Source organism: Asterias rubens, chromosome 15 (genome assembly GCF_902459465.1).
Source record: "Asterias rubens chromosome 15, eAstRub1.3, whole genome shotgun sequence".
In the NCBI taxonomy this organism is placed as follows: Eukaryota; Metazoa; Echinodermata; class Asteroidea; order Forcipulatida; family Asteriidae; genus Asterias; species Asterias rubens.
This window is the reverse complement of record NC_047076.1, coordinates 14,226,982-14,246,947: the sequence shown is the minus strand read 5'-3', so window position 1 is coordinate 14,246,947 and position 19,966 is coordinate 14,226,982. Positions and strand designations below refer to the sequence as shown.

The 19,966-nt window shown below is 37.8% G+C and overlaps 2 protein-coding genes across 4 annotated transcripts; one reads left to right on the top strand and one right to left on the bottom strand.

The window, feature by feature from the left end:
• The first annotated feature begins 63 nt into the window (after positions 1-63).
• LOC117299892 (citrate synthase, mitochondrial-like) lies at positions 64-13,442 on the top strand. The gene is made up of 10 exons (XM_033783481.1): positions 64-289; positions 2,360-2,410; positions 2,927-3,034; positions 3,390-3,587; positions 4,282-4,470; positions 6,207-6,406; positions 7,135-7,264; positions 8,167-8,268; positions 9,575-9,784; positions 9,936-13,442. Exons 1-10 carry the CDS (start codon positions 242-244, stop codon positions 10,098-10,100), a joined length of 1,401 nt encoding a protein of 466 aa, XP_033639372.1. The 5' UTR covers positions 64-241; the 3' UTR covers positions 10,101-13,442.
• A 1,226-nt stretch (positions 13,443-14,668) lies between these two features.
• Positions 14,669-19,563, bottom strand: LOC117299893 (10 kDa heat shock protein, mitochondrial-like). Of its 3 annotated transcripts, none has more exons than XM_033783483.1 (5): positions 19,460-19,563; positions 18,695-18,796; positions 17,913-18,071; positions 17,052-17,141; positions 14,669-16,361 (listed from the first exon to the last, which is right to left on the bottom strand). In XM_033783483.1, the coding sequence occupies exons 2-5, from the start codon at positions 18,695-18,697 to the stop codon at positions 16,305-16,307; spliced, it is 309 nt and encodes a 102-aa protein (XP_033639374.1). In that variant the 5' UTR covers positions 18,698-18,796; positions 19,460-19,563; the 3' UTR covers positions 14,669-16,304. The 3 variants fall into 3 exon arrangements, with proteins under 3 accessions (XP_033639374.1, XP_033639375.1, XP_033639376.1); XM_033783484.1 differs by having other exon boundaries at positions 19,434-19,467; XM_033783485.1 differs by lacking the exon at positions 19,460-19,563 and adding an exon at positions 19,325-19,413.
• Between the last annotated feature and the right edge of the window lie 403 nt (positions 19,564-19,966).

Below are 19,966 nucleotides of genomic sequence, written 5' to 3'. Positions count from 1 at the left end.
ACCGATTTTTGAGCTGAAGCCGTTGTTTCGAAAGTACAGTGATGTAGGTCGATTTTACTGCACACTGCATGCATCAGCCCCAAATCTCCCTCACACTCTCTTAACAACTGAACTGTATAACTCGAACGGTCGACGGGGGTTGTTGGAGCGAGAGCGGACAGAACTGAATTCCAATTGAGTCTGAACGTTGACCCTCCTAGTTATTTGCTTTATATTGTTTTGCATTTTTGTTGCAGTCAATATGTCTTTGCTGAAGGTGATATCGAGACGAACATTTCTCCAAGCCAAAGTAAGTCGAAAAGTGTGTGTGGTCGATCAGTCATCATGTCAATTGTCATGAGTCATGAATCAATATGAAATTGAAAATTATCTGATTTAATTTCAATGATTCCTGCCTCTGTCCATCTCTGTCTGAGTCTGAGTGCTGATAAGACCGGTTAAGTTTGAGTCTTCCTAACTACCCCCCCCCCCCCATATCCTTTGTATCCTTGCCTCCAGCACCAACGTACATCATAAATGTAATCAAATCATAATTTTGTTGTATAAATTTTACAGAGGTTTCTACCAAAAGTATAAGTAGGCCTAGATAATACGGTAGATAAAAGATCAAATAAAATGTATTAAAAATAAGCATTTTTCAATCCATTTCTGGCTGTCTGGTCGGAGTTTTAAATTGTGTTTCAATATATTTGAAAAGCAAGCTCATTTATTATAAAAATTGTAACGTAAATAAATATTTTTGATGGATTTGTTCATAGATTTTTAGATAGATTCAAGTAGGCCTATAATTAATAATAATGTATTAACCAAATTCAAAGATACCACGTTATCGCAACTACCGTTTGGGTAACTTCATATAAAATCATAAAGATCCCCGACTTTTTAGTATATTATAAATATATAGGGCCTAGTCTTATGTAAATTTACACACTGACCTAGCTACTCCTCTAGAATAGCGGACCAATTATCATCATAGTTTCGAAAAGTTTCCGTATGGCGCCATCACATCCTTCCCACGTTACATCGTTGTGTACGTTACATGATTGTCTAAATCATTCTGGAATACAAGCTTTGAGTATGCATCCATAGTTTTTGGAAGAGTGAATTCAATATTATCTTCTAGTAAACAATAAACACATCATGCAACCTGTAACATTTAATAAAATGAGGTAAAATGAGGTGGTCATGTTTTCAAGGGAAAAACCAAATTGAATATTGGGTTTTGCACAAAATCAACTGAATATTTCAGGCACCATTTTCTTTCATATGGCAATATTTCATATCTATAGGCCCTAAAACACCTAAATTGAAGATTTGGGGTGTGTTGTCTGAATCAATGATGTCAGATGACTGGGGAATGCACTTGTTTAATGCTGTGTGGTAGGTCAATAGACCAATCCGACAAAATAAAATTGGTAGCGCCCTCTATTGACAAAATGTAACAACTGCAGGGTCTTCGTGCATAATCTAGGCACTAAAGACACCGCAGCAAAAGGCATGATGCTCATTACTTGCGTGCCCGGACTGGTGTATATGATTGCAATGTATTTTATTTAAGTCTGCCAAGTTTGACTTAACACTTTCAGAAGAGAAAAAGATTTGTTTGGGAATGTTGGTGCCTGGACATGTTTTACTGTAACTGACCTTCCCTCAAAGGTTTTTCATACTATGCATACAGGTACAGGCCAGACACACATCAAAGTGTACAGTTCAAGTACACACAGAGAAGCACATTTCATTTTGTTTTAAATGCAATCATGTTGTCACAGTTTTCACAAAGTGACAAAGTCCTGCCCCCAACCCCAGTAGTCTGATTGCTGCTATCAAAATAATCCCAAAGATTATACACAATATTCCTGACTGATAAAACATAATCAAATCATCTCTCATTGATTAGGTTTTGTCTGGGATTTTGTATACCGTTAGGTAAAACTAATCAACAAATTATTATTAATTGTTTCACTTAAATATGAAATCCAAATTTGATAACATGTTCATAGCTTGTTAGCAATAGCTTAATATATGTCGCTGATTTCAGTCATTCCCTGGTTACCAGTGATGTGTGCACCGTCAAAGCGCACATTGGTTGGTTGTATTTTTGCTCAAAAGCTGTTTGAAAACTTCCTAAATCAGCCACCATGCGTCATGACAACTGCTTAACAATCAGCATTGCAGCAAGGGACCTTGGTAATTGTTTTAAGTGAAAAGTGCTTTACTCTTCCACCAAAAAAGGAAGATAGGGCCAATGTAGTTAGTTGAAATCTATTTTAACTTAATATTGCATTTAATTTATCCTATTCATACAAGACATGTTGTAGATGATTGACCAGTTTTTGTTTGCGTTTTTTGTTTGTACTAGAATGTCTTACCATCATTGGCTTGTGGAATGAGGAATGTCTCGGATTCAACAGTAAGTATGACTTGTAATGGAAATATTACACCATGAGTTTAATATTCCATGATAGCAAAATTATTATTAGCATAAATCCTTACTTGGTAACGAGTAATGGGGAGAGGTTGATATTATAAAACATTGTTAGAAACGGCTCCCTCTGAAGTCCCATAGTTTTTGAGCAAGAAGTAATTTTCCACGAATTTCATTTCAAGACCTCAGATTTGAAATTTGAGGTCTCGAAATCAAGCATCTGAAAGCACACAACTTCGTGTGACAAGGATGTTTTTTTCCTTCATAGTTATCTCGCAACTTTGACGACCAATTAAGCTCAAATTTTCACTGGTTTGTTATTTTATGCATAAATGTTGAGATACACCAAGTGAGAAGACTGGTCTTTGACAATTACTAATAGTACCCAGTGTCTTTAAGAATAAGAGGATAAAATACTTTTTGCTTTTTGAAAATCAGTTTTGATATAAGCAGATTATTTGTAACTATACTTTGAATGTTGACTGTGATTGATTTGTGCAGAATTTGAAGGATGTGATGGCTGACTTGGTGCCCATTAAGCAGAAGGAAGTGCAAGCATTTCGTAAGAGTCATGGGACTAAGGTGATCGGTGAAGTCATGGTGGATCAGGTATGCTTTTACCATTCATTTACAACTTATGTATGATGAGCATTGGTCATTGTGTATATTAGCATGTGCACTGTAGAAACTTCAAATTACCAACAAAATGTGTTTTTTATACATAAACTTTTTCTCTTGAAATTTTTAATTCCTTCTTGTCATTTGATTGTGCGGTTATCAGGGAGATGTTATTCTAGTATCTCAAGCCTTCTGGGAAATCAGCCAATTTAACTTTGATTTAATTTGTATTTTGCCCGTCATAAAACGTGACACTTGTTCATCTTACATCCAGGTCATCCTATTTGTACGCTTTTGAATATTTTTCCTTTAATTTGTCATTATTTGTTTGTTTGTTTTATTTAAGCTCTATGGAGGTATGCGTGGTATCAAAGGTTTAGTCACAGAAACATCAGTGTTGGATGCAGAAGAAGGAATTCGTTTCCGTGGGCATACCATTCCAGACTGCCAAGAAAAGTTGCCTAAAGCTCCAGGAGGTAGTGAGCCACTCCCTGAAGGATTATTCTGGCTGTTAATGACGGGAGAGCTTCCAACTCAACAACAGGTATTCAATCTAACATGGTATTAAAGACATTGAACACCTTTGGTAATTGTCAAAGACCAGTCTTCTAACTTGCTGTATCTCAAAATATGCATAAAATAACAAACCTATGAAAATTTTAGCTTGATTGGTCGTCAAAGTTGCGAGATAACTATGAAAGAAAAAACCACCTTGTCACACGTAGTTGTGTGCTTTCAGATGCTTGATTTCGAGACTTCAAATTCTAAACTTGAGGTCTCGAATTCAAATTCCTGGAAAATTACTTCTTTCTCATAAACTACATCACTTCAGAGGGAGCCGTTTCTCCCAATGTTTTATACTATCACCTCTCCCCATTACTCATTACCAAGTAAGGTTTTATAATTATTTTGAGTAATTACCAATAATGTCCACTGCCTTTACTACCATTTAGTAGCCTTGGTTTCAGACGTCGATCTTGTTATGAGCCGAACCAAATGTAAATGTTACATGTAGGTTGAGTTCACCTGTCTGAAACAAAAAGTTAATTGGGTCGCCCTAGAGTCGCTTCTAATCTATTTGGGTCGGCGCAACAATGGAGCGCCTGTCTGAACAGGGTGTTACTTACATGGGATGCAAAATGCTTCATTGAAAATCAGGTGATACAGGTCATGCAGTGATGCAAACAAGTGACATTTTGGTATAACGTTTTTTGAATTGATTGATTCTTTGTTGACAGACTGATGCAGTGTCCAAGGAGTGGGCTGCTCGTGGGGCTGTTCCTTCTCATGTAGCTCAGATGCTGAACAACTTCCCATCATCCTTACATCCTATGTCACAATTCAGTGCAGCTATTACTGCAATGAACAGTGATAGTAAGTTTGCACAGGCCTATACCGATGGTGTCAACAAAGCATCTTACTGGGAGGTAGGTAGTCTTAGTGCTGAGTTATAGTCGCTCGCTTGATGGTCGGGCGATGGAAATCTTGACGTACGAAAAAAAAGACACAGTTTTTTTAGGTCTCGCTGATGACTATAAACTGGGGGTTTTTAGGATCGTGCATCAAGATTTCCATCGGCGACCATCGCGCAACTGACTATAAACCGGCCTTTACATGCACTCTTCATATCTTTCACTTGGTAATCGAAGACTTTGGGTACTATTTGTAACATGAAATATTATGTCCACAGGTTTGCATAAAACGCACCGCTTGAAGATAATGATAGTAGATAGCTTACATATGTACCTTAAAATGTTAGTTGCTGAGGTGCTGTAGGTTTTGAGGAAGGAGTAACACAATGTTATGAAAATGTGAAAACTATTTTCTTGACTTGTTTTACTCATCTCAGCACCTCAGCAAGTAACATTTCAAGGGAAGCTTTCTACCATCATTTTCTTCAAACTGTGTACGTTTAATGTAAATCTGTGGCAATGTGTTTTGTGTCCTACAAAAAGTACCTATGTAGACCCTTTAGGCAAATCTAATATAAATAAGTATACAATTCTTTTACAACATACTTCTGTGGCTTGGCCTGGTAGATAATATATTCATAGCTGCCAAACATTATTTACTACCAAATGCTATTTACCCATGTAATAATGGAAAGTTCAAATTAACTGCCTACAAACTGAGAAAACTGTATAAACTAAAAGAGTGGAATTGAAGATGTGTACAAATCATGACAATGCGAATCTGAAGTGGGAATTAGTAAAGACTCTTACCTTAACTAGTGACACATATTGATAGCCATTGGGTATATTTCACTAGTTAATTACAATGCATATAAAGGATGAAGCATAGACATTAATGACTAGCCCCTTTGTGAGTAAGTAGTAAATGATTTGATGTTTGTTGTTTGTTTGTTTGTTTGAATGATCTTCTCGGCAAACTCCCACAAAGGGATATAGACACCAAGCTGGCAGCAACCAATTTCTCTCACACAAACATTGGTTTAACGTCTATGATTACAAATTACACAAATCAAAAAACTGCGATTCAGTAACTAGACGACAATATTTATTCTAGTCATTGTGAAATCAGCGGTTAGCTGGGAGATTTGATCCCACAACCTTGTGATTGCAAGTCCTGCAGTCTTACCACTTGACCATTGTGACATTTAATAATAATAATACTAATAATACACCATTCTTGTAAAGCGCATCACACACAGAGTCCCAATGCGCTGTACAAAGTCAAAAAAGAAAAACAAACAAAACTAGTTAGAGTTTAATAAGTCAGTTTTGAGAAGTCGTTTGAATATATCCAGAGTTTGTGCGTCTTTGATGTTAAGGGGAGTTTTTTCCAAAGAGAAGGAGAAGACGTAGAAAATGCACAGTAAAGATGTACAGTAAAGATGTTCATCTAATGTTTCAAAGGCCCAGTTTTATTACTCTTTGAAATTGAAATTTTATGTATGTATTTTTTTATTATAAGTTATCATGAGACGAAAATTATATTAGCATGTAAAAACGTATTTTCATGACATTGTTTTTCTCATTTCTAAAATTTCTAACTAATATTTTATGATACACTTTCTACTATCATGATCTTCAAACAGTGTAAGTTTAATGGGAATCTGTGGACATTGTGTTTTGTGTTACAAAAAGGAACCCAAATCCTTTAAAATAAATACTAATAATTGTATGATGTCTGTTGTTGGTAGTATGCATATGAAGATGCTATGGATTTGTGTGCCAAGCTGACTACCGTTGCTGCCACTATCTACCGTAATCTCTACAGAGAAGGAACCAGTGTATGTCCCATTGATGTCAATCTTGACTGGTCAGGAAACTTTGCTGCAATGCTGGGTTATGACGATGAAATGTTTAAAGAACTCATGAGACTCTACCTTACCATTCACAGGTAAATCTATTTTCTTTGGACAATTGTTGATTTCCTTTTACAGTGCATAGGGACCTCACGGTGAACTGCACTATATAGACGATGTAACCTGTGACATCACATGTTTACGAAAGAGCCACAAAGCCTGGACTTCCTGCAGGCATGATTTGTACACAGCCTAATGGAAGAAACTATAAAACCTTATATTTTAAGGATATTGCACTGTCCAATTTGTATCAACTTTTGATATGATGAAAGGGAGCACATTGTAAAACTTGTCCAGCTTTTACTTTCATAACTCTTGGATTTATGTGGAAATTATGACATAAAATGTTAACTTTCTTGAATGACCAGTCAGTCTCTTGCCTGCCAGACTAGCCAAAGAATGTACAAGGTCACACTTATTGTAAACAAAGTTCAAATACGTGTAGTCTATAAGAATGGTTTATTATTATCATTATTATCTTAAGAGAATTTCCTGAGAAGTGTGTTTACTTTACATATTCAGAGATTGATGTATGGACCCAATTCACCTGACATCATCATCAGAATAATCTTGGATGCGCCATACTGTTGGCGTGGGCAAGGTCGCTCTTTGCGCTATTTAGTGAATTGGCATTTTATGCAACGTGGCTTTTACACGTATACCTATTAACCACCAAAATGGTGCGCGTGGCACAGTCGCCGCGTTTGAAGAAACATAAATACATTGTGATGGTAAACAAAGAGTTTTATTTTGCTGATGACAGTGACCATGAGGGAGGGAATGTTAGTGCACATACAGTCCATCTGGTAGGCAGTGCTCTATCGGACCCCTACCTCAGCTTGGCTGCCGGAATGAATGGTCTCGCAGGACCATTGCATGGATTAGCAAACCAGGTCAGTATGAAATGATGCCTGCTAGCAAACCCACTGAAAATATCGGGAAATGTCTTTGCAGGCAGTGGACACTATTGGTAATTACTCAAAATAATTATTAGCATAAAAACTTACTTGGTGACGAGTAATGGGGGAGAGGTTGATAGTATAAAACATTGTAAGAAACGACTCCCTCTGAAGTGAGTAGTTTTCGAGAAAGAAGTAAATTTCCATGAATTTGATTTCGAGATCTCAGATTTAGAACTTGAGGTCTTGAAATTAAGCATCTGAAAGCACACAACTCCTTGTGACAAGGGTGTATTTTCTTTCATTATTATCTCGCAACTTTGAAGACCAATTGAGCTCAAACGTTCACAGGTTTGTTATTTTATGCATATGTTGAGATACACCAACTGTGAAGGCTATTCTTTGATAATTACCATTAGTGTCCACTGTCTTTAAGGATACTGGATAACAATTAAGTTGATGACAATGTTCAAGAACAACTTAAGAACATCAAAGGATAGACTTTGTGTTCCCCTCACCTATTTCTTAAAGGTTTATCTCGTCCATCGAGTTCAACGCTTTCAACATGTTGAAAGTGTTGAACTCGATGGTTATTCAACTGTCTGCCGCTTAGTAAACTACATGTATGCATAGTCCGTCGAAATAATGTTTGAAGATGACAAAAGCGCTCGAGAAAATAAATAATGTAAACAAGGTGTAACAGAAGAATTGTTGTACGCTGTGGCTTGGACGGTGGTCCCTGTGTCTTGTACATCCTGGGGGGGTGAAATGGCACCCTCGGCTTTGCCTCAGGTATACAAATAGCTATGGACCCCGTCACAGTATGCAATGATTGTATGGTGTTCAGAATGCCTCTCAATATTGAATTCATGTATTTACATTGATTTACACTGTAGGAAGTATTAGTGTGGATAACCAAGCTTCAAGAACAATTAGGAGGTGAAGTATCTGATGCACAGTTGAAGGAATTCATCTGGAATACCCTGCAATCTGGACAGGTAAGAAACATTTTCAATCAGTCTTGTTATTTTAATGTGTCCATACAAGAATTGTCTAAGAACTGCTTCATTTTATCCTGAAAGTCATGGCAAAGTTGTGGACTTTCTATGGGAACCATTGAACAGCAAAACAATTTGTGACCCGCTCTAACGAAATGAGGCATGTCTAGTGAATTTCACTTTTGCGTTTATCATAATAATCCAAACAAGCAAATCTTAACATTTTAAATGAAGTAAAAATCAAGATCATACGACCTTCCTGTCTGAAATAATGTGGAATTTTTGACGACCTTGACCCGTTTAATTTTACGACCCGTTTTGGAAAACACAAACGCCAGAAAAATTAATTTTAAAAACGCGACGTCTCACACACTCATTAAAATAATATTTGTTTACGATAATGAAAACATCAATTTTTAACCCCCCGTAGTCAGGCAAACAAAATTACCAAAATGAACAAACAACTCAACAAGAAGTTAGATTACAATGTGTAGACGATTTCAACAATAAGTTTGACAATGTTTACCTGAAATTTTAGAGCCATTTGCGTTGATATTTCCAACTTGAAATGCGAGTTTTGTTTCGTCAAGTCAAAACATAGTAAGACAGCTGTCACTCAGCGCATAACATCAACCCCCACGGGTATACTCGGCTTGAAGACCAGGGAACATTCGCAATTTCCCCGTGCATGTTTCTCATGATTTTAGCAACATTTCTTACCCAGCATGAAGTTTAACTGAAAGATTATTCCTTTAACATTCAGAATTATTTGGGTTTGGAACAATTCAACCTTGAAAAACCACGAAACTATGATGGAAATTAGTTTTCCCCAACATTTGATAAAAATTCCACTGTTCCACACGGCGTACGTGTAACAAAGTTTGTGCATGGTACCCGCGCAGTGTTCGTGTGTACATTGTCGTATTACCAGCGCTGCAACTAGCAATAGGGAGAGGTTGATAGTATAAAACATTGTGAGAAACGTCTCCCTCTACAGTGATGTAGTTTTTTGAGAAAGATGTAATTGTCCACGAATTTGATTTCGAGACCTCAGATTTAGAATGTGAGGTCTCGAAATCAAGCATCTGAAAGCACACAACTTCGTGTGTGACAAGGGTTATTTTTTCTTTCATTATTATCTCGCAACTCCGACGACCAATTGAGCTCAAATTTTCACAGGTTTGTTATTTTATGCATATGTTGAGACACACCAAGTGAGAAGACTGATCTTTGAAAGTTACCAATAGTGTCCACTGTCTTAAAACTACAGTCTTTAGCTTGATGGGAATTTGTTTTTGTTGACCAGGTTGTACCCGGCTATGGACATGCTGTATTGAGGAAGACTGATCCAAGATATACTTGTCAGCGTCAGTTTGCATTGGAACACCTGCCAGACGACCCCCTCTTTAAGTTAGTATCTCAGATATATAAGGTGGTTCCTGACACCTTGTTGGAGCATGGGAAAGCTAAGAATCCATGGCCTAATGTGGATGCACACAGTGGTGTACTCTTGCAGGTTAGTATCAAATATACATTCAATAGGGAGGTTTTCTGTTAAATGTTACATTGACTTTCTTTTTTGTGCGCCTTGGGTGTCTCTATTGAGACAGGTATGTGCGCGTTATAAATTTATAATTATTAATTATTATTCTGACTATTTCTTACAGTATTATGGCATGACCGAGATGAATTACTACACAGTGTTGTTTGGAGTATCTAGAGCACTAGGGACTTTGTCATCTCTGGTGTGGGATAGAGCACTTGGTCTGCCCCTCGAACGTCCTAAATCAATGAGCACCGAGGGATTGATGAAGCTTACAGGAGCCAAGTAATTGTATACAATCTTTGGTTCTTCTCAAATACACACACTTATTAGTTATAGGTGATCACTACAAAGATTGTCATGTCATTTTCGATGTTGATTTTATTGATTGCTGTGAATGGTTTCAACTATTCAAAACTCAAAAGTAAATGTACATTGTTTTGGATGTTACTACTATTACTACCTTGTTTACTATTCAATAGATTTTGTATATAAGAAGTTTCCAAACATTTGAAGAACTTTATACCAAGATGGGCGAGTATCATAATAATTTTTTAATATCGACTTAAAGTGAAAATATGTCTGAATTATTTTCCAGAAGTAAGTTATGACTCGCATGCTAGTAGGTACAGCTCTGAGACAGTTATAACTGTCATTGCATACAGAATGATCACTTTGCTAATGTAGGCTGGTTATTGTTTTGTTTCACATGTTCTTTCAATGTTTTGGGAAACTTTTTATTCAAACAGGATTTATATATATATATTAATGCATACATGTTTACAATTTATGTGAAAATACATGTAGGCATAAATTTACAGCTACCCATAACCCAGTTCAATTTTGAAGAATGTAGTGTTTTTTGTGGTTCCTTTTTATTATAACATATAAGATATGTTGGACCCAAGATTACCTCATTGTCATTGCTCAAGAATACTACACTCATTAAGAATGTCAAATGATTGATTGCACGACTTTATACAATTGATTTGTTTGATGCTCATGTTACAAACAGCATTTCTTATTGACATGTATATTAGATCTTTATCCTTCTACTCCAGTTTTGGTTATGCTCCTTTTTGCAATAGCGATACTAAACATTGATTCTCCACCAAAAGGGTCCTGACTGACTGCTTTTTCTTCCAAGCTTTAGTTTAGTTACAGCGGTTCTAATGTAATGTAGAGAACAGACAAATTCTCTCATTATACAGGTCTGTAGCAGGCCATTGACCTCCACATCAATAAAAGAGTACTCTTCAACATTTGCAAGCATACTGTTGATTACATGCAGTATTTTTTGTTAATAATAAGCCCGAGTAGAATGCAAAGAAATATAGTGATTTTGTGCCCAATATGGGCCGCAGACGCGCTATATTTTCCATTTCACAAGTGCGTGTGAGAATAAGTTTATCTTCAAGGAAGCTACACGCAGTTGCAATAAGTGATGGAACTGCTTTTGAACGGCTGTACATTTTCTTAGCTTAAAATAGCGCAATACAATGAGTTAGAGCAGCGCAGTATGCAGGTTGTGATATGGGACGAGTGATGTAGGTTTATATCACACCTTTTCTTGCCATGGGTTGACCAATCAAGCTTGAGGATTCAATATTGCTTGAAGATAATACTTGTTAGTGGAATACTGCATTTATCTTAAGGTTATAGGGTGCTGGTGCAGTTACACACAATACAACACTGAACTCAAATTAAACACATTTAATTATGTCATATTATGTGTTCATCTAAAATGGAAATATGAGGAGAGCATGTATTTGGTGGAATCAATGGGTGCGTTTGATTAGCTTCCCTTGGTCTGCGTTTGAATAGCTTTGACATCATTCCAGGGGCTCACCCGGGTCAGCTTGTAGAGTAGGTCACTTGGGGCTGGCCTGAGGTGTAATGATGTCACCACAAGATGGTGGTGATCGTTCGATTAGCTCTTGTCAGGGGCTCACCTGAGTGAGCACAGGGTTTGACAAAGGAAAGCTAATCAAATGCACCCTATACGGTGGAATCAATGTAACAAGGTATAACAATAGCTTGATTTATATTTTGTCAGATGAACATTCTCTAAATAGTTGAGGCTCAAGATAACCCTCCTACTATCTGTACCATGTAACTGGTTGTGAGATATTTCTGCAGCTTATAAGGAGATAGTTTTCATTTACATGTACTGCAAAACTTAATATTCCACCATGCGAAGTTTGAAATCCTACATAAAGCCTGTCATTTAAAACTGCACTAGACTGCATCTTTAACTAACACTTGAAATCATATTGCTCAATAGAATGTGCAAGTCTCATGTGATAAAGTTTAATTTTCATCACACATTACACGTACATATTATAGCTCTGACATGGGAACCTTATTTGCAAACATTATAAAAAAACATATTTAAAACACTTTATCACAAGTATAACCCTGACATAATTGCTAAAGGAAAAATGCTATGATGAGTATTAAATTTGATGGGTGAATAAAGTGGTTCACATTGTATTGAGTGATGGTATTCTGCTGTTGATTTTGTGGTAATTATCGGTTGATAATTATTACTAGGGCAAGTTCGAGTGGGCACATTTAGTCAACCCGTGCTTGGCTACTGACCAGCAACGTACATGCGCAGTGACACACTCACTCGAACAAATCATTTGGAAGTCAAGTCAACCTTTCGCATTTTTCGCTATAGTGTCACTGGTTCCCCTCTGCGCTTTACACATGTTAGAATGGAACATGCTGTTGGGACCAGTGAAGAAACCATGGGCTTGAGGTTGGTTCCAAGTGGTCGACCAGAGTAGTCAACCAATGGTCAACCAGCCTGGGTTCGAGTGCAAGTGGTCAAACTATAGTTAACCATTGTGCACTCTCGAACTTGCTCTTATAGTCTACATAATAGATTCTGTTATAATGATTTGGCTATTATAAGATCATTATTAGTAGCATGGTTGGACTGCACGCATGTCACACGCGGCGACTGTGCCACGCTCGCCATTTTGATGGTCAATTGGCTTACAGTGTACTGGTAAACACTGCGTCGCCTAAAATGCGCACTTCACTAAATAACGCGCAGAGACATTGACAACCAAAATGGCGCATCCAAGATTTATCTGACGATGACCTCAGATGAATTGGGTCAATAATGCTGTAATATCATTCAAATTGAAGTAATGATTGTTACATCAAAAACATTGATATGATATGCCTGTGTTGCAGATGAGAGATCTAAAGTTTGATAGGCTGATGTTGGTATTTGTTATATTCGTCATTATTCAGATAAAACACTAAAGCTTATTATTGTGTATTTGCTTTAATCTGTATACACATTGCTGACTGCCATAGCAACTAACTATGCATAATTCTTTATTTGGGGTTGCTGGGGGAGTTTCTTTGTTTGTTTGTTCAGGTTTGTTTGGGTGGTTTTGTTTTTTCGAGGGGGGGGGGGGCCTTCTTTTGTAAACCCTGTTATTAATGTGTATGTAATCTTAGGTGAACAACGGCCAATATTAAACAAACAAATTAATCAAGTAGTAGTAGTCCATGTAGTCTGGTTAATTGCTAAATAGTTCAAACTTTTAATTTGTGATTATTCTATTGATTGCCTATTTTGGTCCATATAAAACTTTGAATGCAAATTTCATTATGACAAATAGTGTTCATTTGTTTTTGTGACAGTACTTCAATTTTGTAGGTCAGGATACCGAGTTTTGCTGGTCTCAGTCTTCCCCTACTGGGCCCAATTTCATGGCTCTGCTTACCGTAAGCACAGAATCGGCGCTTACGGAAGCAGGGACCTTCATGTCTTGGTCTGGACTTTCTGGTCTCAGAGTTCCCCTACTGGTCTTAGGCTTGGCCTTTTGGGCTCAGCCTTTGGCTGCCGGACTCATGGTCTTCACCTTAGCCTTGACCTTCTTGTCTTGGTCTGGACTTTCTGGTCTCAGAGTTCCCCTACTGGTCTTAGGCTTGGCCTTTTGGGCTCAGCTTTTGGCTGCCAGACTCATGGTCTTCACCTTAGCCTTGACCTTCTTGTCTTGGTCTGGACTTTCTGGTCTCAGAGTTCCCCTACTGGTCTTAGCCTTTTGGGCTCAGCCTTTGGCTGCCGGACTCATGGTCTTCACCTTAGCCTTGACCTTCATGTCTTGGTCTGGACCTTCTGGTCTCAGAGGTCTCAGAGTTCCCCTACTGGTCTTAGCCTTTTGGGCTCAGCCTTTGGCTGCCGGACTCATGGTCTTCACCTTAGCCTTGACCTTCTTGTCTTGGTCTGGACTTTCTGGTCTCAGAGTTCCCCTACTGGTCTTAGCCTTTTGGGCTCAGCCTTTAGCTGCCAGACTCATGGTCTTTACCTTAACCTTGACCTTCTGGGCCTGGTCTCATCAGACACACAGATCTGCGGCCCGAGGTTTTAGGAGTGTCAACCAAGGTTTTGAGCCCACACAGTTGAGACCAAGGTCTGGAATCTTAAAGTCCACAATTAAAGGGATTCAAGCATGAGATCGACGACCAAGGTCTAAGACTAATGCTGCATCAAAATCAAGGGACATGGGGGGGGGGAGCTGTCGCCAATGGCTATGACATTGTTGGAGAATAGCCCTTTTCATTGACTTGGCCTTGAAGCCACTCACGAAGCCATAAATTTGTATATTGGCCTGTGAGAAAAAATCTGGAAGCCACAGGTTTACAAATTGCTATTCTAGTAATCCAAGAAAACACAATGGCTCCAAGATGACAGTGACAAGCATTATACAAGTCCACCAGTTTGTAATTACTGTTCATAGTTAATTAAAAATGTGCCTTTAATTGGGGTATCAGTCTAGATTGAACAAATATTAAAGGATAGTACCAACAAAAAAATCAAACCACAAACAGTTTTTCTAATAGTCCATGAAAACGTTTATTGAATTACAATCTGGCATACATTTATTACCAAGTTTTACAATGCAAAGACCTGGGCCCAATTTCATGGCTCTTGCACTAAGCAAACAATCTGCGCTTTTGGAAGCAGGGTAAATTTTGGCTTATGTAAGCGTATTTCACGCATTAGCCGGGAATTTCGACTTCTGCTTTGCGTACTTCACGTTACTAGGCATTATACGCTTAAACAGCTAGCGCAGAAATTCGGCACTTGCAGGTATTAAAGCGGCGAATGGTGATCGTAAGCGCAGAATTCATCGGTAAGCCTAGCCATGAAATTTGGCCCTGAACTTATCGCTCTATACAATCCTTTCCACTACAGTCTCTATTTTTTATTACTTGTCGAACTCTAATAGAGAAATCAATTAAAACCCATACGAACAAACCCTTTTGTCTATGTTGAACATAACAGTGTCTATATCATTGATTTGAGCTTCTGCCCTTAATACTGGAGAATAGTGGCTTAAAGACTTAACTATTCAAATTACTATTATTGTTCAATAGTGGACAGTATTATACGCAACAGTCAGTTATTTTGAGAATACCTTTTGGGCAGTATAAGAAACGTAATGGATCACAATGATGATGCAAAAATACAGATGAACTGGCCGGACAAACGCAAATGTGGAATGACAAACCGATAAGTGTGGGTAAATTGTTCAGTTGGAAAGATTATATATCTGCAGTTATTTTCAATAAGCTGATCAATAATAACAAAATCAACACAATACAAGTACAATCACAAATGAAATGTGAAATTTAAGAATGAGAAATGCCTAACTTGGGTTTTGTAGTTAAGCATCCAGCAATTTGTTGACGGACATGTGCCTTGCTTATTGTCTACAAACCTTAAAATATTAATTTTTGTACAGCCTTATGCATACTAGTGCCCTCATTCTTTTGGTATAAAATAAACATACAGGACCAATTAAACACAGAATTTACAAAACATGTAACTTGTGTTTGCCTAAATGTTTTAATAGCAAATAAAAGGTTTGCAGAATACTCAAAATCATTACATCAGTCTCACAAAAATCTAGTGTCCATGAAGTTTGAAAACATCCAGGTGTACAGAATGATGAGTTGGTGGTCTAGTTAATCAACCATGTGTACAAACTCTACATGATGTTTAAGGAACAGCAAATTGTTAAGAAAGCTGATTGAACATGAGACAAATAGTTGACTTACACATTGGAATAGTTGTGTAAGTTGGCTATTGACTCCTTTTATCAGCCAGAATAAATCTTTGGTGCGCCATTTTGAAAGTCAGATTCCCAGTGCAATTCAGTTCCTATGCAATGTGCAAAGACAATGTGCACATAGTGAGATGAGCATCATTTCTTTACAAGTAATTTGACTCCCAAAATGGCAGACCATCAGGAGACTGTAGCCACATGTGATGTCAGTGCACATGGTTGATAAACTCATACCTATCAAATCTTACTACCAATGTGCCTCTTTATTCTTATGCAACAGTCCATTAATATCTCAAGATATGTGGTCGCATAGTGATCAGAGCTCATTGCTTTAACCATGCTAGATCACCGTACACAGGTGTACAAATCTAATGTTGAGGTCAAAAGTCACTGAATCAAGCTGACTCCTCCCACTTGGCCAATATATCTCCTTCCCTGAATAAATAAAATTCCTGTACCAAGAAAACAAAAGAGAAAAGAATCTTAGTGAACTGTCCCAACACAAAACTTCCCTAAATGTAAAAGGCTCCTAAGAAAAACCAACAATTTTTGCATTTATTTACAGCAAATGAAGTTAATACTTGTTTGTACACATAGAGGGATGAAGACCCAGGCTTACATATAGTTTACACATGCAGTTTAAAGCCAGGCCACACTTAGACACCGCTTCTACTCTGATGGAAAAGTGGCTGAGAGCATGGGCAAGCATAGGCCAAATGTAGGAGGATCTCCATGAGCGTGATTTGGTCTAGGTGGGATCTCCCAGGTAGGGAAGCTGTATTCTCTCTCCCATGTTTATTTTGATTGTGCTAAAAGAAGCGTAGCCAAGTCATGGCCAGCAGTAGTTGTGATGTAGTTTTTAATTTCCCAATTTGCTAGATTTAGACAACTACAGTGCCCGGACTTGATAATGAGAGTTGTCATGGTTGTGTGAACGGGGTATTAGCCCAGCTGTTTCACTGGTAAGATTAGAAACTATGGTTATGTTTCTTTTCATCACTATTGTCATGACTGTTCATTTGACAACAAACCATGAAAAAATGCGGTGTGCGATTATTTGCATTTGTTGATTACTGTATTGGCTTTTTTCCTGAAATTGAAAGAAGAATTCGTTTATGTGAACACGTTGCAAAATAACTCACTTTGTCATCAACAGAAACTTTAGTTCCTCCATATTCTGGAAGCAAAACTCTATCACCAACAGTTACAGCCACTGGCACCATGTCTCCTTGCTATCAAGACATCAAAAAGCAAACAATAAGATTTGTGGCTCTCCAGAATAAATCCTAAGAGAAAAGAGGTGGCATTGTGGTCCATGGTGTACTCATGCTCATTTCAAGGTACTCTTACAAATATGACCATAAATTGACCATCAATCTAATTTTGTTATTAAAGTCACCTGGAAATAAACAAATTCTTCTTCCAACATTGGAGTATATCAAGGCAAAGACCAGGGGCATTGAGGGCACTGCCTTCCAGAAGCATCAGGCATGTGTTGCATGTATTAAGGTTTTTTTGTTTAAGTCCCATAACAAGATTAAATGGTGAGATAATGGAAGTGTCGTGGCCGAGCGGTTAGGAGCACTGAATTCAAACTCTGGTGTTTCTGATCAGCAGAGTGTGGGTTCCAATCCCCAGCCACGACACTTGTGTCCTTAAGCAAGACACATTACCATTGCTGAGCCTTCGGATGGGACGTAAAGCCGTTGGTCCCATGTGTTGTGTAAACGCATGTAAAAGAACCCAGTGCACTTAACGTTAAGAGAAGGGGTTCGCCCCGGTGTTCCTGGCTGGATTGGCAGCATATTGCGCCACAGCACCTTGTTAACCATTACATGGTGATTAAGGATTAGGTCTTATATCTCAAAAATTCGCCCCACTCCTTGCAGTTATAATACCTGGCGCTTTGTATCCTTAGGCAAAAGGCCCGTTATAAATACGGTATTATTATTATTATTATTATTATTATTATTATTATTTAGATAAGTTTTAGTTGATCTAACCTGGTTTCTGGCTCCAGGTCCCACAGCACAAACTGTAGCATCCAGTACCTTGGCCTGGCTCTTCTCTGGAAGCATAATACCACCTTTTGTCTTCAGCTCAGGTGCAAATCTCTCAACTAAGATGCGATCAAACAAAGGCTTCAGTTTCCTTAGTCCAGCCTGTATTATGATACAAAATATACAAGTCACGATAAGCAGGCCAATAAATAAACATTTAAACATGAAAGTTGACTTCTATGGCTACACTCATAAAAATAAATATGGAAATTAATGATCGATCACAATTAGATTTAACAAGGATGCGGGGCAATTTTGTTCCCAACAAAGTTGCGCTGTTGACCGTTAAAGATTATAAACGAGACATAAGATATAATGCTGCTGAGCTGCTCTAATGCAACAGACCCCATTTCTGCATACAATTTCTTTCAAAATGATCACTGCAGCTCTCCTTGAGACCGACTGCAAACAAATTAATGGCCTGGGAACATGTCAAATCTTGTTGATGATTAATTTTGTGTAATGTCGATATCTACACTTGCCTTACCACACAAACACACAATCGGAGCACCTAGATGACTGCATTCTTTGGTACATTTTAAAAGGAAAGTTTTGGGAAGAATGATACTCTTGCCATGCCATACATGTTGTTATCCGTTATTCCGTTTGAGATACTACTGTTGCTGACGCTTCCATCAAAGGATGAAAGAGGTGGTCGTCTCTTTTAAGACTAAGTGTTGAAGACTCGCATCTACTCAATCTATGGTGAGCAACATCTTACTTACCATAATTCTTTATCTTCGATGGGATAATGAAACAAACTCTAAAACAAGTTCCTTGTCCTGAACCTTTGTGGGCTTCGATCTACTCTGCAACAGTAACTGCTTCTGATACAACAAAAGACAAATTGCAAAATTCATCATTGAGAACAAAGCAACAGTATTTCACAGGCACCATGCACCGTGGGGTCAACTCAGGGAAGCTTATCGAACGCACCCATAACGTCGCTCAAAAAATGAATAAGTTATAATTATAATGAAAAATAGTGTAATATTATTAACCCAAGACTCAAGGGAGTCAAGTATGCAAATATTATATATTATACACAAAGTAAATAACAATTAACAATAATAAACATTATTACAAAAAAAAGTGTAAAAATAATGAATATTAAAAGTTATAAAAACCTGTAGTTTTCTGTAGGAACGAGTGTTTGTAATTGTTTGTGGGTACTCTTCTTTATTATAAATCTACAATGTGTTTGTTTTTAAGTTTGCTCCCAGCACGGAGGAAGGAAATGAAGAACCTTCATCTGAGGGCGACTTTGCTAGGGGCGACTTTGTCAGCAATGGTGGAAGGGCGACTCGAAATTAATAACATTTATAATTTTAATACAAATATTAGATTATTGTTACCCGATGTTGCTAAACATGCTCCGATGGTAAGGTCATAACTAACGAAAAAGTACAGTAGCGACCAGATACATCATCTACTTTCCCCCATATATAACTTATTTCGTCTTACCATGGAGGTAGAAACAGAAGTCTTACCTGTTTTACGATACTTTTTGCAATCAGATAATAAACACACTGAGCCGGCGGTAACTCACTTTTCTATCTTTCCATGTGTGTGTACGCAGTGTGTGTGGCGCGCATTTTAGGAATGTGCGCAATAAGAAGATTACGCTGCTCTCACTCGCAATCTGGGCAGAAATTTGCGCGCATCTGCGTGCAATTGAAAATGTTGTGCACAATCCTAAAAATGCTCAACAGGATACACGCGCACGTGCTCACGTCTGGTATCTAGCCTTCGCAAAATTTCTTAGCACACGTGCTCGCGGGTCGTCTGCTGCTTGCCGTATCATTAATTACCCTTACATAAACTTGCCGTCTAGAAGTTTCCATCGGCTTGTGTGGAACCAGACCATCAGTACTTTCGTCGTAGTTTAAACACAAACGTTTGTAAGATACAAAAGTAAAGTTCATTTAAAAATTAAAAAGGCGGAAAAAGAGGAAATTTATTAAGTCAGTTCTGAATTCTGATTGATCTTGTATGAA